Source organism: Saccopteryx bilineata, chromosome 4 (assembly GCF_036850765.1).
Source record: "Saccopteryx bilineata isolate mSacBil1 chromosome 4, mSacBil1_pri_phased_curated, whole genome shotgun sequence".
NCBI lineage: Eukaryota > Metazoa > Chordata > Mammalia > Chiroptera > Emballonuridae > Saccopteryx > Saccopteryx bilineata.
The window spans coordinates 126891023-126918691 of NC_089493.1; the positions used below are offsets into that span (position 1 = coordinate 126891023).

The 27669-nt window shown below is 41.9% G+C and overlaps 1 protein-coding gene across 2 annotated transcripts in view; it reads left to right on the forward strand.

Moving 5' to 3' along the window:
* The window catches only part of THSD4 (thrombospondin type 1 domain containing 4), a 692972-nt gene that overhangs the window by 437943 nt on the left and 227360 nt on the right, over positions 1–27669 (forward strand). Inside the window, exon 1 of one of the 2 annotated variants that reach the window (XM_066277963.1) lies at positions 8161–8391. The exons of the other annotated variant lie outside the window; for it this stretch is intronic. Coding sequence (XP_066134060.1) covers positions 8320–8391 — 72 coding nt within the window. The 5' untranslated portion in view covers positions 8161–8319. Of the gene's footprint in view, positions 1–8160; positions 8392–27669 lie in introns of those variants that run through there. 2 annotated transcript variants of the gene reach the window in all.

The window sequence follows — 27669 nt, forward strand, 5'->3', positions numbered from 1 at the left end:
GCTGTAGCCCCCTGGTCAAGGCACATATGAGAAAGCAATCAATGAATGCAGTCAATGAACAACCAAGGTGCTGCAACGAAGAATCGATGCTTTTCATCTCTCTCCTTCTTGTCTGTCTGTCCCTTTCTCTGTCTCTCTCTGTCTCTATCAAAAGAAATTATATATATATATATATATTTTTAGAGAAATAGAGAGAGAAAGGGAAAGGGGGGAGGGAAGCATTCATTTGTTGTTCCACATAGTTGTGCACTCATTGGTTGCTTCCTGTGTGTGCCCTGACTGGTGATCGAGCCACGGACCTTGGGGTTTGGGGATACTCTAACCCACTGAGCTGCTCAGCCAGAGCCAAGAACAAAACTCTTTATCATGGACCCTCCTGCCCTTCATCTTCTGCCATGTCCCTCACTTACTTTGCATCCATCCACACCTGCTTCCTCTTGGGTCCTCATGAAAGCCATTATTGCTTCGACCACAAGCCAGTCTCCCTAATGAGGGAAAGCCTCCTATCACCATATATCTCTCTTTTGCATCCCTTTTCACATTGCAATTTTCAATTTACTTGTTGGGTTTTATGAATGTTGGCTTCCTGCACCAGATCAGATGCTCTAGAAAGACAAGAACTGAGTCTGCTTTTGCTAATTATTGTACCTTCAGGTTTCAGCACGTGGTAAATGTTGATATTCTGAGTAAACAAGGGAAATGTGTTTTCTACTCTGACTTTCATTTGTATGGTGTTTTTTGATTTACAGAATCTTAAAAATCCATATAAATGTGTAAATCTTTTATGATTTTTGTCTTAGTTAGAGCTGTTTTGCAAGTCTTTCTCCATTCCAAGAATATAAAAATACCAACCTGTTTTCTTTTACTGCTTCTTACACTTCTATTGTTTGTATTAACATCTTTAATATACCTCCAATTTATATTGGGCATGTGGTATAAATTAAGAAAATAACTTTACTTCCACAGTGATCTACCAGGTTCCCAAACCTTCTCCCTCCTTCCCTTGCAGATTTGAAGTGACTCATTGATTGCACAGGAACTTCTTTTCTGTTTAATTATGTAAATAGTGTATATCCTCCACTGGTAGTATTTGCCACTGTTCTCATTATTATAGCTTTATGTCATGTTTTAGTATCTGACAGTCACATTTCTTATAAAATAGTACTTTTGAGTTATACAATTTGAATTAAGGGTTACTAGACAGAGAACCATTTCTTAGAGCGGTAGTTCTCACACTTTAGCACCTCGACCCCCAGGGTTCCTGATTCAGTCAGTCTTGGGTGGTAACCTGCTGCATCCCTAATGGATTGCCCAACAGTTCTGATCCCGGAACCACATCTGAGAGCCTCTGCATTGAACGCTTGAAGTAAAGAATGGGGTCAGCCTGAGAACAGTCCTGGCGTCTCCTCTGAGCTGATTCCCTTGCGAGCACCCTTGTGTGCTTGTTGTGAGCACCTCACTGCTGGTGGGTGTTTCCAGCCCCACACCTGGCGCTGCTGCAAAGCCCAGCCAGAACAGGCAGCCCTCCCTTCCAGGCTACCCTGTTGCCCACAGCTGCCAGGCAGTAGGCTGTGACCTCCCCTTCTCAGATGTGGTGCCTCCCTGTGCAGCAGGTTATCAGGATTTCCCTTCCATTCAAGGCGGATGACATCGAGAACTCCTCTTGCTGTCCTCATCCCCACTCCCTGGCTGTGTAATAGCTCCTTGGTCCACACAAAGGGAAAATAAATTACTAACACCTGCTTCTGCTGCTGGACCCACAGCCAATGCCTGACAGAGTCTTTTTCCACCTATTCTGCACATTGTAGCATATTTAAAGAAATAAACACAGTTTGAACCGTTTAGCCCTACCATTTATACCTCTGTGGAGAAGCCTGCTCCTTCCCTGTTCCTTAACAGAGGGAAGACATTCTCGGGAAGTAAACTAGCCTGAGAGATGCTGTCTGCTGTGAGTTCACTGTGCTTTGTTATTCAGACAGAGGTGCATGATGCTATTTTGCATGAAACATGTGGTCTTAGGAAAACATTTGTTTTTCTTATTCTTTGAGACACGTCCCCCACCCACTTACAATTTCCCTCTCTCTGTCACCCAAAAGTGAGGTAGAAAATTATTTGCATCTCCTTGAGGGATGTACTTTCTGGGACTGTCTCTTTTTCATATTTTTTTTCTTTCATGGTACCTAAAATGTGCCATTGGAGGTCCTCTTCTCCAGACACAAGCAGACATAGAGTTCCTACAGGACTCCCCTCCTTGCATCCGTCCCCTCTGTATTTAAGCACACATTGAGCAAGGCTGTGTCTGCCGGCACCGGGGAGCACAGGGCGATGAGTCTGCTGTCATCAAAGCCGCACTCCCTGCTGATGGAAGGATGTTGATACATTCGTTAACAGTTACAACACAGCCTGAAAGCTGTTGCACTGGAGGTAGGCAGGGGACCCATGGGATAGAGGCCAAGGACTCTGCCCTCAGCTTGGCAGGGAGCCTGCCAAGGCACAACTCCCAGAAAGGGTGACATTTACATAAATCACTGGGAAAGAGGGATTTATTTGTGCTTTATTTTTTTTTAATTTTTTTTGTTTTGTTGTTGATTGATTTTAGACAGACAGAGAGAGGAAGGGACATGGGAGCAGGGAGAATTCATTTGTTGTTCCCCCTTAGTTGTGCATTCATTGGTTGCTTCCTTTGGTGTTTTGGGATGATGCTCTAACCAACAGAGCTCAACGGCCAGCGCTTGTGTGTGCATTTATTGATGTCTATTATAACTGCTATTGTTATCTTTATTTCCTTTTTACTTTTTGAATAGTAGTACATTCACGTTTGACAATTCATTCAGTAAGTGTAAAAAGGGTTATAGACATGCTGTGCGATAGAAATATGATGTGATTTCAAATGTAGTGTGATTTCTTTTTTTTTTTTTTTAATTGAGAGCCTGGGAGGCAGAGAGACAGACTCCCGCATGCGCCCTAACCAATATCCACCCAGCAAGCCCACTAGGGGGTGATGTTCTGCCCATATGGGGCCACTGCTCCATTGCTCAGCAACTGAGCTATTGTTAAGGCCTGAGGCAAAGGCCATAGAGCCATCCTTAGCACCCAGGGCCAACTTGCTCTAATCAATCGAACCATGGCTGAGGGAAAAGGGGAGGAGGAAAGAAAAGGGGTGGAGAAGCTAATGGTCACTTCTCCTATGTGCCTGGGAATCAAACCTAGAATATCCACGCGCCAGGCCAACACCCTACCACTAAGCCAACCAGTCAGGGCTAATAATGTGATGTGATTTCAAATGTTAACCACATTTTGTTTAAAAAGTAAAACAAAAAAAGTGAAATTCCTATTGACACTATATTGCATTTAACCCACATAGATATACAGTTATCATATCAACATGTAATCAGCATAAAAACTTATTAATGACATACTTGACATTTTTTTGGTACCAAATCTTTGAATTGGTACAAAGTGTATTTTGCATTGCAAGTCACAGCAATTTGGAATAGCCACATTTCAAGTAGCCACGTGCGTGCGACTAAGTGCTTAGGTAGTTACATTTCCCTCCCCCTTCTCTCCAAAACTATTGAGTTCCATTTCTAAAAGCAGCCACTGTTGCCGGCCTCCAGTGTGGTCTTGCACAGGGAGTTACCATGTACACAAACAGTTATACACACATATATGCAAACAGTGGGACAATAATCACATTGTTATGCATGATACTTTTTTTTAAGTTAATAACAAATTTTGGAGATGTTTCAAATCATTACTTAGAAAGTAAGCTCAATTTTTTCTTTTCTTTCATTTATTTGTTTTACTGCAGAGTGTCCCCTTTTATAATTGTCACAGATTACTCAGTCTTGATCAATGGTTGGTTTTCAATATTTGGCACTTATATAAACAATTTGAGAAGAGTTTCCACATTTAAGACATGAACATTAGGAGGAAGCAGGTGAAAACCCACAGTGACAACTGCACTATCGTTACAACTACTCTATAATATAAAATTATTTTAAAATAAAATGTTTTTTTAAAGAATCAGGGGAGTGACATGATGGATTTCCACTGTAGAACAAGCCTGGGGTGGCGGTGGGAAGGAAGACAGGAAGGAGAACAGGCTGGATCAAGACTCTGCTACAAAACATCAGGAGGAGATGGTGGTAGCCAGGATGGGAGCAGGCCAGCAGGAATCTGGGGACCCGGACAGGCTGGGGGAAACTCAGTCAGACTTGGTGATGGTTCAGATAAGAAACAAGGAAGTAGGAAGATTCAAGATAATACCCAGTTTCCAGCCTTCAGGAATTAGAAGATGGGAAATGGTGTCATTCACAGGTTTCTAGGAAACATTACTTCAGCTTTAGACTTGTTCATTTTGGTGTACTATTTTTTTTTTTTTTTATTTATTCATTTTTAGAGAGGAGAGAGAGACAGAGAGGGAGAGAGAGGAGAGAGAGACAGAGAGAGAGAGAAGGGGGGAGGAGCTGGAAGCATCAACTCCCATATGTGCCTTGACCAGGCAAGCCCAGGGTTTTGAACCGGCGACCTCAGCATTTCCAGGTTGACGCTTTATCCACTGCGCCACCACAGGTTAGGCTATTTTTTTTAATTAAGCGAGAGGCCGGGAGGTAGAGAAACAGACTCCCGCATGCATCCCAACCTGGATCCACCCAGTAACCCCCCTACCAGGTGATGCTTGCCCATCTGAGGCTATTGCTCCATTGCTTAGCAACCGAGCTATTTTAATGCTCAAGGTGAGGCCATGGAGCCCTCCTCAATGCTTGGGCCAATTTGCTCTAGCCAATTGAGCCATGGCTGTAGGAGGAAAAGAGAGAGAAGGGAGAGGGGTGGAGAAATAGATGGTTGCCTTCCTGTGTGCCCTGATTGGGAATCAAAATCAAGACATCCACATGCTGGGCCAATGCTCTACCACTGAGCCAACTGGCCAGGGCCTGGAATACTTTTGAAAGATCCAAGTGCCCATTAGGCAATTGGATATATGGGTACAGAGGTCAGAAGGAAGAATTGGCTCAAGACTGTTGTGGAGAGTCTGGCATTTAAAGGGCGATTGAGGCCACAGGTGTTCAGTGGCTAGGCCCAGGAGGTGGCAAGGAGATAAGAGCCTGTCCATACGAGTAGTGACAGTGACAGGTAGTCATTAGATTCTAGAGGTAGGCCACTGGGCCCAGCATACTGGCTTTGCCACCTACCCAGTGTGACATGGGGCAAGTTATTTAAGCTAATAAGGCTATTGTCAGGATGCCATGAGACAGTGTCTGTCATGTTCTCAGGATAATGCTGGGGCCCCTGGTGCTCAAAGCCCGTTGGCTAATTGGAGGCAAAGGAAAACTAGAGAGTGTTCTGGAAGCTAAAGATGGTTCATAAAAAAGGGTATATATGCACTTCACACCCGTTATGATGACTATTGTCAAAAAGTGTAAAATAAGTGTGGGCAAGGATGTGGGGAAGTCGTAACCTTTCTGCCTTGCCAGTGGGGTGTAATGTGGGCAGACACTGTAGCAAACAGGTTGGTGGCTCCTCAGAAAAGTTAATCATGAAGTTACTCTGTGGTCTGGCAATTCCCATATCCAAAAGAACTAAAAGCAGGGATTCAAACAGATACTTGTGCACTCATGCTTGTGATGATATTACTCACAATAGCCAGGAGATAAGAGCAATCCAAGTGTCTGTCAACAGCTGAACGGGTAAACACAGTGTGGTATGTCCATGCAGTGGAATATTACTCAGCCTTCAAAAGGAATGAAGTCCTGATGCGTGCTGCCACATGGATAAACCTTGGAAACATTATGCTGAGTGTAGCAAGCCCAGCGTAAAAGGGCAAATATTCTAGGATCCCACTTATATGAGCAACCAAGAATAGGCAAATTCATACAGACAGAAAGTTGAATAGAGGTTACCAGGAGTTGGGCAGGGGGTGCAAGGAGAAGAGGAATAGGGTGTTATTATTTAATGAATACAGAGTTTCTGTTTGGGAAGATGAAAAAGTTCTAGAACTGGATAGTGGTGATGGTTACACAACATTGTGAATATACTTAATGCTGCTAAGTGGTACAGTTAAAAATGGTTAAAATGGTAAATTTTATGTTGTGTATATTTCACACACTATGAAAAAAAATAGTAGCTAATGCTGCAAAGGACTCAAATATGATAAGCCCTGAAACATTATCCTTTGCATGTATTTTGTGACCCAGGGACTACTGGTGATATTTCCAGAGTCTTTGTAAAGTGGAACAGAGGTCAAAAGTCAGCTTGCAGTGGGTGCAAGGGTGATTGGGAAGTGTCTAGGCCAGGGATTGACAAGCTGTGGCCATGTCTGACCCGCTGCCTGCTTCTATAAGTAAAGTTTTATTGGAACCCAGCCTGGCCCTCCCTGTGTGTCTTGTCTGGGGCTGCTCTGGGCTGCAGCACCAGAGGTGAGTAGTTGCCATGGAAACCAGATAGCCTGCAAACAGGAAATGGTAAGTCACTGTCCCTTCACAGAAAGTTCCCCAGCCCCTAGACTAGACAAGACCACTGGACTTTCAAGAACTCTGCTTTCTTAGACAATTTCTGCATTTGTGGTGAAACCACTGAGTGGAAGACAGTGTCCCTTCAAGTCACAGAGCAGAACAGACCCAGCCAAACTAATAATAATAAATAAATAAATAAATAAGGGGGAGGAGGAAGAGATGAAAGTGGGGAGAAGAGAGACAGTTCCTTCCTTTCTCTCACTGGACATCCTTCACTGTACCATCTTGCAAAAGGGACTGTAAGTCCCACCACCAAGCTGCCAGAGAACTCCTCACTACTAAACTGTCATGTGACTGGTGAAAATAAACGCTCTGAGATGCCAACAGATGGCAGTTTGGTTTAAAGTTTTCTCATTAATGCAGAAAAACACCCACACCTCGGACCCAGTGCCGATATTTATTCCAATCCAAGAGAAAGCGTCTTCAGCACGTCCTGTGTGTTGGAATGGTGCCAGGTTTTATGGCTTGTGACCTAATTGATAATCGTCATAATAATCACATGGCCTTTCCCCACTTCACATGTGGGACAGCTGGGTTCGCTGAGGTCAAATAGTCACCCGCAGACTCCCCCGGAGTCCGCAGCAGACCTGAGGTTTGCATGGGTCTGCTGGGTTCCAGGGACCCAGGCAGCTGTTCTCACTGCACTGTGCCATCACCCTATCCTCTGTGGCCACCAACAGCCCCAGAATGACTCCTTGTGCCCATTTTAAATAGACCCTAATATTTGGTGGCTTCCCAACCTGTTTCACACCTCGAGTCCTGCTATCTCACAATAAGAACTGGCCACTAAGGTGTGTTTCAGGGGACTTCAGCAGCACCTGCTCCCCATCTGTTCCCACACTACCTGTGCCCCCAAGTCCCAACCTGGTTCACCTGACTTTACTGAGAGAGTTTTCTTTTAAACTATCTTGCCCTTCATTGCGCTCTGCTGGAACCATCTTATCACCTGGGCTTCGCCTGCTCCCCACCTTACCATCAGTATTTACACTCTCAGTTCTCATTCCTCCAGCTCTTGGCTAGGTGATCCAGGGAGGCAGCAGGAGGGGGATACAGTGACTCCTCCAATTCCCATCCATTTGTGTCCAAATGATGAGTGCACAAAACACAGCATCCTTGTGATATTTTTTTCCCTTTGAGGCTGCCCTTGATAATGCAGGCTAGATTTCTAGCCATCACATTGGGACTAAAAGGGAACTCGGAGGTCATGCTCCCAACCCTTGAGTCTATCAGTCAGAAAACCAGCTGGTGCCTAGAGAGGACTGGCAACTTACCCAGGCACACACAGCTTGTTGGTAGTGGATGCTGGACTAGGAAGCCCCCTCCTCCGGGTCTCCGGCTCCTAGCCTGGAGCTCATTCTGCTGCAGCTCACAGACTCCTGTCTGCCTCCAACGATGAAGCCGGGGTCGTCCCCCTGCATGTGGAGTGCTTACCTTGGAGCCTTTTCATGAATTAGACCAGATGCAGGACTCCACATTGATCATTTCTGTCCCTCCCCTTTCTGCTTTCTGTTAAAGAGGCAGCCCCCACCACCCCCTAGCTCCCAGCTGGCTCCTGTCCCCTCCCCCAGCTGGGAGAAGTTATTACATGAAGAGATCAGCTTACCAGTTTTCTCCCGAGCCAGCAAGCTGAGTGAGCAGAGGCTGAGCTCGGAGCTCCGGGTAGTCCAGAGCGGGAGAGCAGAGGGAGCAGCGCGGTGCCTAGCAGAACTCCAGGGCTGGAATCCCGGTACACAAGTGCATCTGCTAGCTGTTAGCACTTGGCAGACGGAGCTCTCCTCTAGCGTAGTTCTAACCTTGGGTAATAATGTTTGTCAGCTACCTGATATTAACATTGCTCCACGTTCAAACAGCAGTGTTAGCAAGACCTGGGGGAGAGGTAAGCCAAATAAAATATCTTGTCAGAAGTTGTATTTTTTGTCAGTATTAGATTTCCTTTTCTATCTATCAAGAGGGATCAGGGAACGGGGCTGCAGAGAGTCATTCTTATACTACTGCTGTTTTAGGCTTGCCTGGCCATTTGTTAAGAGGCAGGCTTCTTTTCCTCTTAGAGAGCCTGTGATTTCTAGAATCGAGCGAGCTCTGAGGTTAGAGTCGCCACCCTGGGGAGCAGGCACGGCCTGGCCTTGCTGACAGATGCCAGGGGGCGCATGCTTCCCCAGCCACTGCTGGGATGAAAACGTGCCTGCTGGGTTCCAACAGGCACTGGGACCGTCTGAGAACTTTTCTCCAGCGTAGCAAAGAGAATGTGCATGCTAGAGGAATTGTGTTCTTCCTTCTTCCACTGCCTTTGTCTCAGTTTTTCTTTTTGTTGTTGTTTTGGGATTTCTTTGGTCTTTTGTTTTGGGGTTTGTTTGGGGTTTTTTGCTTTGATATGTTTGGGAAATTTGTGCGTGGCTTTCAATCACAGATTTGCAGAAGGATAGATAGGGATACATGTAAGGGCTAGGAATGTACCCAGCTCTACCAGAGAAGGAGACACATTAGAGGCCCGTGAGGATGATTTGTTTGTATTGGTTTAGCTTATATGCTTGCTGCACACAATTCTGCACATCACAGATGCCTGCAGACAGAGACTGGAAAGGATGCTCCTGTGGGCTAGAGAGGGAAGCACTTAGGTGTGTGTACCCACCCTTGCCCACAACACATTTCCCTCATCCACTCTTTGCACTCCTTACGCTGGTGAAGTCAGAGACGCTTGGATAATGCAAGGATAGCCTTTTCCCTGAATCCATCTTCCTCTTTGAAAAGCCAAGTCAAAGTGTGTGTCTCTTAGAAAGGCCAAGGGGCCACTTCACACAGTTTTGTCTTTTGTTGGCATTGTCAGGACAGAGCAGGCTCTGCAAGCCTAATGTAATTACTTTCCCTGTTCTCAAAGCAACGGCAGGAGAGTGCCTTCTCACCCACCTGCCGCACCTAGCCCACAGCCAGCTGTGGTTTCAGCAAGCTTGTTGCTCTTTTCAGACAAACATGTGGCTTGAGGCACGCAGAAAGACGTCACTCGTTCTAGGCTTTTAGCTGATTAGTAACCCATGTCCTCTGCTCTGCAGATATTTTCTGTGCCCGTGGCTAGGATGGGGTGTGTCGTAGTGGGGGGATCCCGGTCTTGAATGCGAACTGGAGGACCTGAACAGGTTAGTGATGCTGGAAGCTAAAAGTAAACCATAGCCAAACTTCCCTGTTGATGTTTCACTGTGCAGAGTAAATGACAAACGGGCCAGCCTTGCTCAGCCCTGAGCACTTCGGCATGTGAGAGGAGAGAGCTCATATGGAAAATATTTCCATCACTACTGCATGTGCAGATGGTCCGGGGAGACCCCCGTATGGAGCAAATCACAGCGCCCAGCAGCCCGCAGTGGCGTGCCAATTACTCTTATTAACAGCAGGGGCCAAGGGCAGGCTTCAGTTACCTGGGCACAGCTGGCTCCCAGGGAAGGCCACTCTGGAATGTGTGTGAATCCCAGCCTTGTGTCACATGCAGAGAGGCGAGAGGGGCTCTGTTTCACTTTACAATCAGCAGAGCAAATGGAAAATGAACTGGGAAGGGCACGGGCTCGTCCAAGTCTTACTGCCATTCCGATGGCTCTCAGTGCTTGGGAAGGAGAAGAAAGCGGAACTTCTGTGTTTTGAGTTAAAGTGTGAGTGCCTAGTAGCCAGAAAGCCCAGTCACACCAAGGCGCCTGCTTCTCTGCTCCTTTGTGTGTCTTTTTCTCTTTTCCTTCCTTGTTTTCCTTCCTTCCGCATGTGTGTGTGTGCATGTGCTTGTGCGTGTGGGTGCCGCAGAGCTTTGGTCCACAACATGTGCTGCTATGAAACTGGACAATTTGTGGGACTCTTTCTCCCTTGTTGGAAATGAAATGATGGAGGAGAAACATGAGTAGCTCCCCCCACCCTCCTTAAAAAGAATGTAGTTTAGGCTCTGGCCGGTTGGCTCAGTGGTAGAGTGTCGGCCTGGCGTGCGGAAGTCCCGGTTCGATTCCCGGCCAGGGCACACAGGAGAAGCGCCCATCTGCTTCTCCACCCCTCCCCCTCTCCTTCCTCTCTGTCTCTCTCTTCCCCTCCCGCAGCCGAAGCTCCACTGGAGCAAAGATGGCCCGGGCGCTGGGGATGGCTCCTTGGCCTCTGCCCCAGGTGCTAGAGTGGCTCTGGTCGCAACAGAGCGACGCCCCGGAGGGGCAGAGCATCGCCCCCTGGTGGGCCTGCCGGGTGGATCCCGGTGGGGCACATGCGGGAGTCTGTCTGACTGTCTCTCCCAGTTTCCGGCTTCAGAAAAATACAGAAAAAAAAAAAAAGAATGTAGTTTATATGGGGCTTTGAAGAATGTGCTATTTATTTAAAAGAAGCTGTTGTTATAGGCTTGTTCCTTATGGAACTCACCCATAAACATGTGGTGTTGTCCCCAAGTCACTGAGGTTTCCATTCTCTCTCTGCCAGCCAGTTTTTTTGCAGGTTTTAATTATCTTCCTTTTGGATGTTCATAAAAACACATAAGCGGAAAGAAAGAAAGGAGAAGAAAGCCTATACCTCATGGTGCTTGCTTAGCTGGTCGTGTTCTCAGCATGCGGGCTGGGAGCCACTCGGCAAATTCAGTCCACTTTCTAGGTTGTGAGGTCCTTGCAGAAGGGCAGCGGCTGGCAGGTAGTGGGAGGAGAGACTGTAATTCAAAGCCGAGCCTCCCTTGGCATCCTGTAGCTGGCACTTTTGGTGCCAAAAACTGGCGTCCAAGGACAGAGCAACCTGGTGTGGCATTGGTGCACAGATCTGAGGTGGCAGAAACATTAAACTAAGAAAACTGAGGACACTAGAACGTCTTCACTCTTGTCAAAATTAGGATAGCAGCCGTGCTTACTTGTACGAGTGTGTGCATCCCCTAAAAGAGTGGAAAGGACAGAAAGGTCAGCCCAGATTTTGGGTGCATTTGTCCATGTGAGGAGCATGCCAGGGTCCAGTTTCTTTGTAGAATGCAGCAGAGTTGGGGTGTGGGGGGCAATTTCCCGCTAAAATTGAATTTGCCCTCTTAGGTAAAATCAATAAGATACTGATATCAGTGGGGAGGAGGAGGGAGAAGCAACTAGGAACCTGTACAGTGACATATATTGGGTGAGATAAACTCCTAGAAGTGAGTCCAAAAGATGTTTATCTTAACTTTGATGAAGCAATTTGACAAAACCTATCAAAAACATTTTTTTCTATCTTGACTGCTAATGAGTACAGTGTTTCTTTTCGTGGTAGTGGCACTGTTTTTGAATTAGATAGTGGTACTGGTTGCAGTTTTGTGACTATACTAAACACCACTGCATTGTACCCTTTCAAAGAGCAAATTTCATGGCATGTGAAAACGTATCTGTATTTTTAAAATTAAAAATAAGTAAACAATAAGCATCTCTTTGACACTGCTTTTCCCATTTCTAAGACTTTATCATATAGATTAGTGGTTCTCAACCTGTGGGTCGTGACCCCGGCGGGGATCGAATGACCAAAACACAGGGGTCGCCTAAAGCCATCGGAAAACCCCTGCACATCTCAATGTGCACAATACTGAGACATCTTTCATAATTAGGCTGTTGCAATTACCTAACTGTCCCTTTATAAGGGACAATGTGCAGGTGTTCAAAAGAATGCAGTTACTCTGTATGACCTGATAGGAAATGACCACCAGGATGTTGTTAGGTAGGAGCAGCAAGATGCAGAACAAAGTGTGTAAAATGCTACCATTGTATGAAATGAGTTAACCTATTTGTCCATCCTTTCTCTGGAAGGTTATGCAAGAAAACGGGGAGGGAAACAGAGTGTCTGGGGGAGGAGGAACAGCAGGTGAGAGACTATAATAATAAATCACTTCATAATAAGTTAAATATGTGCGATGGAAGGTAACGTCCTCAGCAATAGCTCGTAGCACGGGTGAAGGCAAAGTGTACATGAGCTAATGGCCATGACACTGAGGCGCAGCTCAGTTAAGTCCTTCCTCAGAGGCCAAAATGATAGTCTCTAGGTGACTCATTCTACTTATTTAGCACGTGCTTGCAACCCCTGTTTTTCTTTGCATTTTTACAGTGAGGATAATAGTCGCTGCTCTAAGGGCTGGTTGGATGGTATGTGTAGACCTCTGAGCTTGATGTGTCAGGCAAATAGTAAATAGCACTATTGGCTATTACTACCATTACTGTTGCAAATGCTGTCAGGGTGTGCCACCTCAGTGCTCAGAAATGGAAAGTTGAAGGTACGGTCTTTGTATTCGACAAGCTCATGCTTTGAAAGGAGCACAGCACAAACCATTAATGGTCATGTGGTGGGAAATTCTCTTTAATTGCAAGAGCAGATGCAAAGAAGCACCATGATCCACCTAAGAGAGTGAGAGGGAAATTCCACAAACTGGGTCGTATTGAACTGAGGCTTGACAGGCAGTATATTTGGGGCCTTCAGGACAACCCCCAGGTTCAGTGATTGGCTAGCCCAGCTCATAGCTGCACCCATAGCTTTGAGCTGTTCCAGTGACAGGACGCAGAACAGTTACTAGAAGAAAGGTGCATGGGGCGAAGTCACAAGCCAGGCACAAGTGTCTGAGACTCCTCTCCTGGGGGAGGCATGCAGGACACGCAGAATCCTCCAGCAGTGGTGTGACAATATATGGGGATTGTTGCCAACAAGAAAAGCTTATTAGAGACTCAGCACCCAGAGCTTTTGCTGGGCGCTGGCCACACAGGCACCCTCTCCACCTCCCGTGTACCAACATTATAGACTCGCAGAAAGGGAGCAGGTGTTTGACATAAATCATGTTGTCTGTACAGTGTGGGCACATTGAGCCACTCTTTCCAGTTCTGAGACTAGTGAGAACCCTCCTTGAATCCAAGTTCCCGGAGGACAGCCAATGGCCAACCTCATAAGCAGGTCTTTTTTAAAGGAGAACATTCAGGTCTGCTATGTTTGTTAACTCTTTTCTGCACAAATAAGTAAGGCATTCTAAGTGGAAAAAGAGGGAGGGAGGACATTCCAGACAGAGGGGAAAGATCTGTAGAGCCCCATAAATAAGAACATTGCATATTCTGGAAACAGTGCTTAGTTCAGATTACAGAAGCGTGCATTGTAAGGTATGGCAGGGGGCTTTCCAGTCACCTGGAGCGTGAGGGCTAGACTTGTTCTATCTGCCTTTGAAACTTCCAGAAATTCCATGTCTACATTTTTAAGACTATCTTATATTTTTAATTTTTTTTTAATTCAGTGAGAGGAGGGGAGGCAGAGACAGACTCCCACATGTGCCCCAACCGGGATCCACCTGGCAAGCCCACTAGGGGGTGACGCTCTGCCAATCTGGGGCGTTGCTCCATTGCTCAGCAACCGAGTTCTTTTTAGCGCGGGGTCCATGGAGCTATCCTCAGTGCCCAGGGCCAACTCACTCCAGTCAAGCCATGGCTGCAGGAGGGAGGGAGGGGGAGAGAGGGGGGGGAGAGAGAGAGAGAGAGAAGCAAGAAGAGGATGGGTGGAGAAGCAGATGGTCACTTCTCCTGTGTGCACTGACTGGAATTGAACCTGGGACATCCACATACTGGGCTAATGCTCTACAACTTAACCAACTGGCCAGAGTCAAGACTATCTTTTCATGGAATGTCCATTTTAGTTACCACCATGGAACATTTTCTTAGTTGCAGATTTTATAGGATTAAATTAAATCAAATGATGAACATAGTATTTCTTTGTAAGCAGTGATAGCCTGTGTGAAAAGCTAGCCATCATTATGAGTCCCTGAAGCATTGTTTGTAGCAAATAGGAGAGCAGGATCAATGTAATGCGTTCAGTGGTGATTCTTGTGCATAGTTCTCAGAGGCTCTTTTTCTTTCACCTTCTGATGTCTAAAATCAAAAACCAACTGTGTGCTAAAGTGAGGCCTGAGTTTGGGCCTTGGGTGGACTGTGTCCAGCTGTGGAACTTTTGACACTTTTAATTTTATTTTTAATTATGAAAGCTGTTATTGTAAAACCAAATTCAAGCAATAAAGAAACACAAGGAATAAGAAGCCAAAGGTCTCTCTTTCCCTTCACCTCCTCCCCGTCCTTCGTCCAGCCTCTGATGAAGCCATTGTCAGCAATTTAGCAACTGCCCTTCTAGAACCATTTCTACACATTTACAAGCATAAAGATGTGAGCATACGTGTATGTCTATGCATGTATGTATGTGTTATGCAACTTGCAAATAATGCTTACAACTTGTCGCTTTCAGTATTTAAAGAAAATAATTAAAAATGTCGTATGTCATATGGCTAGATGTGGTTTTGCTGCTTCTTTTCTGATAGCTGGTACCTTTTGTTTCTACCTCTTGTCTTACTGTGCATGCTAGGACTTCCAGTGTACAGCATTGGGCTGTAGCAACGAAAGGGCATACACTTGTTTTCCAGATGTAAATATGAAAATTTATAATATCTCATCACTATGTGTATGCCTGCCAATTGGTTTAGGTAGAGAATTTTATCTAGTTATAAGTTCCCTACTAAAGTTTTATCAAGAATGACAGTTGAATTTTATCAAACAGTGTTTTACATCATCAAAGGGCTCATACAGTTTTCTCCATTTACCTACTTGTATAGTGAATTATAGTAATAGATTTCTTAATGTTGGATTATCTTTGCATTCTTGGAACTATCTTAATCATGGTGATTTATTCATTAAATTCACTACTGGATTTGATGTGTAAATATTTATTTTGAATTTTGTCTTTTGTTTTTATAAGCACTGTTGGCCTGGGGCTCCTTTATTGTGCTAGACTAGGGTTTTGCTAGCTTTGTAAAATAAATCCAGAAGTTTGTCATCTTTCAGTGTGCTTTGATATGGTGTAAATAACACAGAGTTAGCCTTTTCTTGAAAGTTTGTTGAACTCAGTCATAAAACCAGCCCTTATGTGGAAGAGTGGTCTTTGTATATTTTCTTTCATTTCTAAAAAAAGGTGTAATATTTAATATACATATATAGGAGAATACATGTAACATATAAGCAAGTATTGAAACAGAACAATAAGACAAACACCTATGAACCCAACCAACTAAAGGAATAAAGCATTCCTGATACTGCATGCCGTTCCTCGGGGACAGCCTGCCCACTTCTCTCCCCCAAGGAGAGCCATCCATCATCCTGAATTTGATGGTTGTCATTTCCTTGCTTTTTATTTTAATAATTATATATGTGTGTGTGTGTATCTCTAAAGAATATTGTTTGATTTTTGTTTGGTTTTGAGTTATAGAAATGTTCAGCTTGATTATGTATTCTACGTGATGTGGGGTGTAACTGTGGGTCCCTCCTTTACACTGCTGCGTACTGTTCCTCTGTGTAACATACCACCTTTCTTCCTGTTGATAGTTTGGTTCTTTCAAGGTTTGTTTGGGGTTTTATTCTATTATAAACAATGCTGCAATGAACATTTTAGGACATGTCTCTTCACATATGTGTGCATGGATTTTTTTATTGATTTAAATTTATTATGTTTACATAGATTCAAGTGTCCCACCAAATACATCCCCCCACCCCCATGTTCCCCTCCACATGCCCCTTGCCCCCTCCCCCCAATATCCTCCCCCCTTCCCTCCAGGATTTGCTTTCCTGCTCTCTATAACGCTGTATTATGTATATATAATTTCACCAATCTCTTTCCCTTCTCTGATCCCATTCTCTCATCCCCTTTCCCTCTGGTCCCTTTGATTCCTCCTCTGCCTCTATTCCATTCCTCACTTCACTCATTAGATTCCTCAAATGAGTGAGGTCATATGATATTTTTATTTCTCTGCCTGGCTTATTTCACTTAACATAATAGTTTCCAGGTCCATCCATGTTGTCGCAAAAGATAAGATTTCCTTCTTTTCCATGGCTGCATCGTGTATATGTACCACAGCTTTTTAATCCACTTGTCCACTGACGGACACTTGGGCTGTTTCCAGATCTTGGCTATTGTAAGCAATGCTGCCATAAACATGAGGGTGCATTTCTTCTTTTCATACAGTGCTATGGTGTTCTTGGGGTATATTCCTAACAGTGGGATTGCTGGGTCAAAAGGCAGTTCCATTTTTAATTTTTTGAGGAATCTCCATACAGTTCTCACAGTGGCTGCACCAGTCTGCATTCCCACCAGCAGTGCAGGAGGGTTCCCTTTTCTCCACATCCTTGCCAGCACCTAATATGTGTGGTTTTGTTAATGAGCGCCATTCTGGCTGGTGTGAGGTGATATCTCATTGTGGTTTTAATTTGCATTTCTCTAATGATTAGTGATATTGGACATTTTTTCATAGGCCTATTGGCCTTATGTATGTCCTCTTTGGAGAGGTATCTATTCATTTCTTTTGCCCATTTTTTGATTGGATTGTTTATCTTCCCAGTGTTGAGTTTTACAAGTTCTTTGTAAATTTTGGTTATTAACCCCTTATCAGACGTATTGTCAAATATGTTCTCCCATTGTGTGGTTTGTCTTTTTATTTTATTCATATTGTCTTTAGCTGTGCAAAAGCTTTTTAGTTTGATATAGTCCCATTTGTTCATCCTGTCCTTTATTTCACTTGCTCGTGGAGATAAATCAGTACATATATTCCTGTGAGAGATGTCGGAGAGCTTACTGCCTATGTTTTCTTCTAAGATGCTTATGGTTTCACAGCTTACATTTAAGTTTTTTTCCATTTTGAGTTTATTTTTGTGAGTAGTGTAAGTTGGTGGTCTAGTTTCACTTTTTTGCATGTACCTGTCCAATTTTCCCAACACCATTTATTAAAGAGACTGTCTTTACTCTATCGTATGCTCAAAGGAGGTCCTTTGTCAAATATCAGTTGTCCATAGAGCTGTGGGTTTATTTCTGGGTTCTCTATCTGTTTTATTGATCTATATGCCTGTTATTATGCCAGAACCAAGCTGTTTTGAGTACAATGGCCTTGTAGTATAACTTGATATCAGGAAGTGTGACACCACCTGCTTTATTCTTCATTTTCAAGATTGCTGAGATTATTCGTGTTCTTTTTTGGTTCCATACAAATTTTTGGAATATTTGTCCTATATCTTTGAAGTGTGTCATTGGTATTTTAATGGGAATTGCATTGAATTTATAAATTGCTTTGGGTAATATAGACATTTTAATGATGTTTATTCTTCCTATCCATGAACTTGTTTGTATCTTCCCAGATTTCTTTTATCAATGTTTTATAATTTTCCAAGTACAAGTCTTTAACTTCCTTGGTTAAATTTACTCCTAAGTACTTCATTATTTTTGTTGTAATAGTGAAGGGGATTTTCTTAACTTCTTTTTCAGACTGTTCATTGTTGGTGTATAAAAATGCCTCTGATTTCTGAATATTAATTTTATATCCTGCCACCTTGCTGAATTCTTTTAGCAGGTCCAGTAGTCTTCTGACTGAGACTTTAGGGTTTTCTATATACAATATCATATCATCTGCAAATAATGATAGCTTTACTTCCTCTTTTCCAATTTGGATACCTTTGATTTCTTCTTCTTGTCCAATTGCTGTGGCTAGGACTTCCAGAACTATGTTGAATAGAGTGGTGAAAGGGGGCACCCCTGCCTTGTTCCTTATCTTAAAGGGATTGCTTTTAATTTTTGCCCATTGAGTATGATGTTGGCTGTGGGTTTGTCAGAGATGGCTTTTATCATGTTGAGGTATGTTCCCTGTATTCCCACTTTGCTGAGAGTTTTGATCATAAATGGGTGCTGGATTTTATCAAAGGCTTTTTGTGCATCTATTGATATAATCATGTGATTTTTCTCCTTTCTTTTGTTTATATGATGATCACATTGATCGATTTGCGAATATTGTACCAGCCTTGCCTTCCCAGAATAAATCCCACTTGATCATGATGTATGATTTTTTTCATATATTGCTGGATCCAGTTTGCTAATATTTTGTTGAGAATTTTAGCATCTAAATTCATCAGAGATATTGGCCTATAGTTTTCTTTCTTTGTATTGTCTTTTTCTGGTTTTGGAATCAGAATTATGCTTGCCTCATAAAAGGAGTTTGGAAGTCTTCCTTCCTCTTGAATTTTTTGAAATAGATTGAGAAAGATAAGTTAGTTCTTCATTGAATATTTGGTAGAATTCACCTGTGAAGCCATCTGGCTCAGGGATTTTGTTTGTTGGGAGTTTTTTAATAACTGTTTCAATCTCATTTGATGAAATTGGTCTGTTTAGGTCTTCTGATTCTTCCAGATTGATTTTTGAAAGATTATATGTTTCAAGGAATTTGTCCATTTTATCTAGGTTGTCTAATATTCTGGCGTACAGTTCTTTATAGTATTTTCTTACAATCGTTTGTATTTCTGCTGTGTCAGTTGTTACTTCTCCACTCTCATTTCTAATTTTACTTATTTGAGTCCTCTCTTTTCTTTTCTTGGTAAGTCTGGTTAAAGTTTCATCAATCTTGCTTACTTTTTCATAGAACCAGTTCTTGGTTTTATTGATCCTCTGTATTGTTTTTTTAGCCTCTGTCATTTATTTCTGCTCTGATCTTTATTATTTCCTTCCTTCTACTTCCTCTGGGCTTTACTTGCTGTTCTTTTTCTATTTCTTTTAGATACAGGATTAAATTGTTTATTTGAACTTCTACTAGCTTCTTAAGGTATTTCTGTAATGTTATGAACTTCCCTCTCAGGACTGCTTTTGCTATGACCCATAAATTTTGAGTTGTTGTATGTTCATTTGTTTCAAGGAAAATTTTGATTTCTTCCTTGATCTCATTGTTAACCCATTCGTTATTTCATAACATGCTATTTAGTTTCTAAGTGTTTGAGTATTTTTTAGTTTTTCTATTGTAGTTGACTTCTAATTTCATGCCATTGTGATCTGAGAAGATGCTTGATATGATTTTAATCTTCTTAAATTTACTGAGACTCGTGTTGTGTCCTAACATGTGGTCTATCCTAGAGAAGGTACCATGAGCACTTGAAAAGAATGTATATTCTCCTACTTTAGGGTGAAAGGTTCTGAAGATATCTATTAAATCCAGTTAACCTAGTGTGTCCTTTCTTTGTTAATTTTCTTTCTTGAGATCTATCCATTGATGTTAGTGGGGTATTGAAATCCCCTACTATTACAGTATTGCTGTTGATCTTGCTCTTTATGTCCATCAAAATCTGCTTTATATATTTATGTGCTCCTATAATAGGCACATAGATATTTATAATGGTTATATCTTCCTGTTGGCTTGCTCCTTTTATCATTATGTAGTACCTTCTTTATCCCTTACTATAACCTTTGTTTTAAAGTCTATTTTTGTTTGATATAAGTCAGGGGTCCCCAAACTACGGCCCGCGGGCCACATGCGGCCCCCTGAGGCCATTTATCCAGCCCTCGCAGCACTTCCGGAAGGGGCACCTCTTTCATTGGTGGTCAGTGAGAGGAGCATAGTTCCCATTGAAATACTGGTCAGTTTGTTTATTTAAATTTACTTGTTCTTTATTTTAAATATTGTATTTGTTCCCGTTTTGTTTTTTACTTTAAAATAAGATATGTGCAGTGTGCATAGGGATTTGTTCATAGTTGTTTTTTTTATAGTCCGGCCCTCCAACGGTCTGAGGGACAGTGAACTGGCCCCCTGTGTAAAAAGTTTGGGGACCCCTGATATAAGTGTTCTAAACTCTGTATCCGGTATCTTGGTTATTTCCATTTTATTCAGTTCTTTTTCTGGAAAGTTCTCTTGTTGATTCATTTGAATTGCATTTCTCTGTCTTCCCATTTTGTCTCTGTAGATTCCTCCTTTGGATGTGTTGTTTGTGTAGCTAGCTGATAATAGGGTTGATGTTGTCTGCCTTCAGCTTTCAGTTGTGTTGTTTCTAAATCTTCTTGGGATGACTTCAGCTGTTTGTAATCTGGTGTGGGCTACATTGCTGCTACTGCTCTTTTTGCTGTTTGTGACAGCGTTTTCTATGCCTTAGTTGGGTCAGGTGTAAGGAGCCTTTCCTTAAGATACCACTCTAATTATGGTGGTTAGGTCCTGAGCTGATGCTCTTCATATCTGGCCGCTGGATGTACCAGCCCTGGACCTCCCTAGCCAGAACCTGGCATAGACCAGTGGGGGTCACTGCTTTTGATTGGCCCTTAGCAATCTTCTTGGAGCTACAGGCAATCCAGAATTTGTGTCTGCCTCTGCTGGGCCCTGATGCTGTTGTAACTACCAGCTGCACTCCTAGGCTGGATTTTATCCACCATTGGCCAGTGTATGTGGCCTCTCTATTTCTGAAGTGAGGTCTTTCCACCTTCCCCCCTCTGCCTCCGCCTCCTCAGACACTGGGGCACCAGCACTGGCTTATGGGCCAGACTTCGGGCTGCTCCATGGAGGGGGGGTGACTCCTCACCTCCTCTGCAGGCCACGGGGGTGTGGGCTGCCTCTCTGGGCTCTACCCCTCTCCTGTACAGCAGGGGCTACCAAGCTCCACCCCTCGTGGGTGTGCAGGATGCCTCGCTCTCGTCTGTGCGGGCCAAGTGCCACTGCCACAACAGGGCCCTCCTGCCCTTCAGAGGGTACTCAGCAGGTTGGGGGGGCCATGTAGCCCAGAATTCAGCACTCACATCCTGTGTCCCTGATGTGCCCCCTGCTTTTAAGTGTCTCTCTGCACTGACTGAAGCAGAAGAGCCTCTGGTGGGTGGGGTGATTTCTCCCCTTTGTTGGCTTGGTTCTCCCAGGAAGAATGGGCACTTTAGGTTTGGGGAGTGACCCAGTACAGGGATCAGGGTGGCTGTCCCCCACAGTATCTCCTTTTGTCCCCGAGACTACACTCTCCTCTTGCAACTCCAGTCCTCTCGGTGCTCCCCGCTCCCAGAGCCCCAGGTAAGTGGCTATGAACGAGGTTTTCTTTGTGGTCCTTTTAAGACGGAGCCTGGGTCTGAGAGTTCTGTCTCCCTCTCACAAACAGTAACCCGGCTCTTCTTTCAGCTAAATACTGTCCATACACCTCCTCTAGTCTATGGGGCTCCAGGCTGGGGTTCTGGTCCTGTGGCTGAGGGCCCACAACTCTCCAGGCAACCCACCCTGCTGTGAGAGACCCTCCAGGCCACCTCTCACTCCTGGAAGCGGGGAAGTCCTTTCCACGTCTCCACCTTTTCTACCAGCTCAGTATGGTTTCTTTGGTGATACTTGGTTATAGATTCCTCTGAGTTTAGTCCAAAGCTGGTTTTTCAAGATGATTGTTCCTAAATTAAGTTATAATTCACTTTGGTTCTGGGAGGTGGGACTTCTAATACCCACCTACTCCATCAACATTTTCCCTCTTGTGCATGGATTTTTTTTAGGGTGTATTCTCAGGAGTTGAGTTGGTGGGCCATAGAGTATATTTTTACCTCTACAAGGTAATGTCAAATCTATTTCTAAAGTGGTTGTCTCCATTGTCACTTCCACTAGCAGTGTATAAGAGCTCTCAATTACCTGTCTCCTTGTAGATATTTGTCATTGTCAGACAAGTTCATTTTTTCTGCTATAATAGGTATGAAATGTCATTGGTGAGTGTTATTTGGCATTTCATCTTTTTCCTATTGGTGATGAAGTGTTGCAGGACCACCTGTTGAAACCTACCCACCTTATTTTTATTCTTTTAGGCATGTATTTACCATTCTTAGACATTTTCTCTTCTTTCTAAAATTTGAAGTTAATTCATCAGTTTTCCTTGGAAAATCCTTTAAGAGTTTTTAACAGAATTGCATTGAATCTATAGATATGAGAGCACTAACATCATTCTAATATTTAGCCATTCTATCCATTTATATAGTGTAAGGTTTACATTGCTTAAATCTTCTTTGAAGCTTTTTGACAAATTACTATTAATTTTCTACATAAATTTCTTATACATCTTTAATTGAGATTTAGTCCTGCCTACCTTGTTAAATTCTTATTATTGTAAATTATGTATATATTTTAATTGATTTTATTATTTGTTGCTAATGTTAGAAATACAAATGATCTTATATCTAAGCAAACTCTTATTAATTTAAATCAATTGTTTGTAAGAAGTTTAATAATTTCTATGTATATAATCATGTCTTCAGTGAATAATGACCTTTTTGGTTTTTTTCTTTTCTCTTGTTTTTTTTTTATTCTTTTTTTTTTTAATGGGGCGACATCAATAAATCAGGATACATATATTCAAACATAACATGTCTAGGTTATCTTGTCGTTCAATTATGTTGCGTACCCATAACCCAAAGTCAGATTGTCCTCCGTCACCTTCTATCTAGTTTTCTTAGTGCCCCTCCCACTCTCCCTCCTTCCCTCCCCCCGCCCCCCATAACCATCACACTCTTGTCCATGTCCCTTAGTCTAGTTTTTATGTAACCCCAATGTTTGGAATCCTGCACTTTTTGTTTTTTTCTGATTTACTTATTTCACTTCGTATAATGTTATCAAAATCCCACCATTTTGTTGTAAGGGATCCCATGTCATCATTTCTTATGGCTGAGTAGTATTCTATAGTGTATATGTGCCACATCTTCTTTATCCAGTCATCTATTGATGGGCTTTTTGGTTGTTTCCATGTCCTGGCCACTGTGAACAATGCTGCAATGAACATGGGACTGCATGTGACTTTATGTATCAATGTTTCTGAGTTTTGGGGGTATATACCCAGTAGAGGGATTGCTGGGTCATAAGGTAGTTCTATTTTCAGTTTTTTGAGGAACCACCATACTTTATTCCATAATGGTTGTACTACTTTACATTACCACCAACGGTGTATGAGGGTTTCTTTTTCTCCACAGCCTCTCCAACATTTGCTGTTACCTGTCTTGTTAATAATAGCTAATCTAACAGGTGTGAGGTGGTATCTCATTGCAGTTTTGATTTGCATTTCTCTAATAACTAATGAAGATGAGCATCTTTACATATATCTGTTGGCCATTTGTATTTCTTCCTGGGAGAAGTGTCTGTTCATGTCCTCTTCCCATTTTTTTATTGGATTGTTTGTTTGTTTGTTGTTGAGTTTTATGAGTTCTTTGTATATTTTGGACATTAGACCCTTATCTGAGCTGTTGTTTGAAAATATCATTTCCCATTTAGTTGGCTGTCTGTTTATTTTGTTATCAGTTTCTCTTGCTGAGCAAAAACTTCTTAGTCTGATGTAGTCCCATTCATTAATTTTTGCCTTCACTTCTCTTGCCTTTGGAGTCAAATTCATAAAATACTCTTTAAAACCCAGGTCCATGAGTTTAGTACCTATGTCTTCTTCTATGTACTTAATTGTTTCAGGTCTTATGTTTAGATCTTTGATCCATTTTGAGTTAATTTTAGTACAGGGGGACAAACTGTGGTCCAGTTTCATTCTTTTGCATGTGGCTTTCCAGTTTTCCCAGCACCATTTATTGAAGAGGCTTTCTTTTCTCCATTGTGTGTTCTTGGCCGCTTTATAAAATTATTTGACTATATATATGTGGTTTTATTTCTGGACTTTCTATTCTGTTCCATTGGTGTGAGTGTCTATTTTTCTGCCAATACCATGCTGTTTTGATTGTCGTGGCCCTATAATAGAGTTTGAAGTCAGGTATTGCAATGCCCCCAGCTTCATTCTTTTTCTTTAGGATTGCTTTGGCTATTCGAGGTTTTTTATAGTTCTATATAAATCTGATGGGTTTTTGCTCCATTTCTTTAAAAAATGTCATTGGAAGTTTGATGGGAATTGCATTAAATTTGTATATTGCTTTGGGTAATATGGACATCTTGATTATATTTATTCTTCCTAACCAAGAACAAGGAATATTCTTCCATCTCATTATATCTTTTTCGATTTCCCTTAACAATGGTTTATACTTTTCATTATATAAGTCCTATACATTCTTTGTTATGTTTATTCCTAGGTATTTTTTTGTTGTTGTTGCAATCGTGAAGGGGATTATTCTTTTGAGTTTGTTCTCAAATGTTTCATTGGCTGGCATACAGAAAGGCTATTGACTTCTGTATGTTAATTTTGTATCCTGTGACCTTACTGTATTGGCTTATTGTTTCTAGTAGTCTTTTTGTGGATTTTTTGGGGTTCTCGATGATAGGATTATATCATCTGCAAAAAGTGAAACCTTTACTTCTTCTTTTCCGATATGGATGCCTTTTATTTCTTTGTCTTGTCCGATTGCTCTGGCTAGAACCTCTAGCACCACATTAAATAAGAGTGGAGAGAGTGGACCACCCTGTCTTGTTCCTGATTTAAGGGGGAAAGCCTTCAGTTTTGTGCCATTTAATATGATGTTAGCTGATGATTTACCATATATGGCCTTTATCATGTTGAGATATTTTCCTTCTGTACCCATTTTGTTGAGAGTCTTAAACATAAAATTGTGTTGTATTTTGTCAAAAGCCTTTTCTGCATCTATTGATAAGATCATGTGGTTTTTGTTCTTTGTTTTGTTGATATGGTGTATTACGTTAACCATTTTACGTATGTTGAACCATCCTTGAGATTCTGGGATGAATCCCACTTGATCATGATGTATTATTTTTTTAATATGTTGTTGTATTCGATTTGCTAGTATTTTGTTTAGTATTTTAGCATCTATATTCATTAGAGATATTGGTCTGTAGTTTTCTTTTTTTGTGCCATCCTTGCCTGGTTTTGGTATGAGGGTTATGTTGGCCTCATAAAATGTGTTTGGAAGTATTGCTTCTTCTTCAATTTTTTGGAAGACTTTCAGTAGAATAGGAACCAAGTCTTCTTTGAATGTTTGATAAAATTCGCTGGTATAGCCATCTGGGCCTGGACTTTTATTTTTGGGGAGGTTTGTAATGGTTTTATCTATTTCTTCTCTACTAATAGGTCTGTTTAGGCTTTCTGCTTCTTCTTGACTCAGTCTAGGAAGGTTGTATTGTTCTAGGAATTTATCCATTTCTTCTAGGTTGTTGAATTTAGTGGCATAAAGTTTTTCATAGTATTCTACAATAATTCTTTGTATATCCACGGTGTCCGTGGTGATTTCTCCTCTTTCATTTTGGATTTTGTTTATATGAGTTCTTTCTCTTTTTTCCTTGGTAAGTCTTGCCTAGGGTTTGTCAATTTTGTTGATCTTTTCAAAGAACCAGCTCCTTGTTCTATTAATTTTTTCTATAGTTTTTCTGTTCTCTATTTCATTTATTTCTGCTCTGATTTTTATTATCTCCTTTCTTCAGCTAGTTTTGGGTTGTCTTTGTTCTTCTTTTTCTAGTTCCTTAAGGTGTGAAGTTAAGTGGTTCACTTGGGCTCTCTCTTGTTTGTTCATATAGGCCTGAAGTGATATGAACTTCCCTCTTATCACTGCTTTTGCTGCATCCCATAGATTCTGATATGTCGAATTGTCATTTTCATTTGTCTGTATATATCTTTTGATCTCTGCACTTATTTCTTCTTTGACCCATTCATTTTTTAAAAGTATGTTGTTTAGTTTCCACATTTTTGTGGGATGTTTTTCCTCTTTTTTGCAGTTGAATTCTAGTCTCAAGGCTTTATGATCAGAAAATATGCTTGGTACAACTTCGATTTTTCTGAATTTGCTGATGTTGTTTTTGTGGCCCAACATATGGTCAATTCTTGAGAATGATCCATGTACACTGGAGAAAAGGTATACTCAGTCACTTTGGGATGAAATGTCCTGTAGATGTCTATCATATCCAGGTGCTCTAGTGTTTTGTTTAAGGCCACTATATCTTTGTTGATTCTCTGTTTGGATGACCAATCTAGAGCCGTCAGCGGTGTATTGAGGTCTCCAAGTATGATTGTATTTTTGTCAGTTTTGGTTTTAAGGTCAATAAGTAGCTGTCTTATATATTTTGGTGCTCCTTGGTTTGGTGCATATATATTAAGAATTGTTATGTCTTCTTGCTTCAGTGTCCCCTTAGCCATTATGAAATGGCCATTTTTGTCTCTGAGTACTTTTGCTGTCTTGTAGTCAGCATTATCAGATATGAGTATTGCTACGCCTGCTTTATTTTGGATGTTATTTGCTTGGAGTATTGTTTTCCAGGCTTTCACTTTGAATTTGTTTTTATCCTTGTTACTTAGATGAGTTTCTTGTAGGCAGCATACAGTTGGATTTTCTTTTTTAATCCATTCTGCTACTCTGTGCCTTTTTATTGGTGAGTGTAATCCGTTTACATTTAGTGTAATTATTGACACTTGTGAGTTCCCTATTGCCATGTTATAGATTGCTTTCTGTTCGTTTTGTGTCTTTTTTTATCCTTCTCTTTCATTTTTCTATCTTTTGTTTTTATTTGGTTGATTTCCATACATCTTTCCTCTGTTGCTATCTTTTTTAAATCATGTGCTTCTGTGGTGGTTTTTTCAATGGTGGTTACCTTTAAGTAATGAAAAGGGTTCCTACCCTGTTCATTGTAGTGCACTATTTTGTGAGTACTTTTGCACTCCATTGTCCTTTGCTACTGTTAATCTCCATCCTCTCCCCTCCCCTTTCTTTTTGTTGTTTTCACAGTTTAAATTTGGTTTTATTGTGTTCTTCTTGGAGCTTTTACTTGTGGCTTTGTTTTTTTTGTTGTTGTTGTTCTTTGTGTCTGATTGGAGAACCCCCTTTAGGAATTTCTTGAGTGGGGGTTTTCTGATGATAAATTCCCTCATCTTTTCTGTATCTGTGAATGTTTTTATTTCTCCTTCATATTTGAAGGATAGCTTTGATGGGTATAGTATTCGTGGCTGAAAGTTCCTCTCTTTCAGGACTTTAAATATTGGGGCCCACTATCTTCTAGCTTGTAGAGTTTCTGCTGAGAAATCTGATGATAATCTAATGGGCCTTCCTTTATATGTTGTATTCTTCTTTTCCCTGGCTGCCTTGAGAATTTTTTCTTTGCTGTTGGTTTGTGCCAATTTCATTATGATGTGTCTTGGAGTAGGTTTGCTGGAGTTAAGAAAACTCAAAGTTCTGTTTGCTTCTTGAATTTGAGGCTTTAGTTCTTTCCTCAGGCGTGGGAAGTTCTCATCTATTATTTGTTTGAGTATGTTCTCCATTCCATTTTCTCTCTCTTCTCCCTCTGATATACCTATTATTCTTATGTTATTCTTTTTGATGGAGTCAGATAATTCCTGTAGCGCTATCTCATTTTTTTTAATTTTTGAGTCTCTTTCTTCTTCTCTCTGTTGTGCCTCAAGTTGCTTGTCTTCTATTTCACTAATCCTACCATCTGTCTGGCCTGTTCTATTAGCTAAGCTTGTTACCTCGTTTTTCA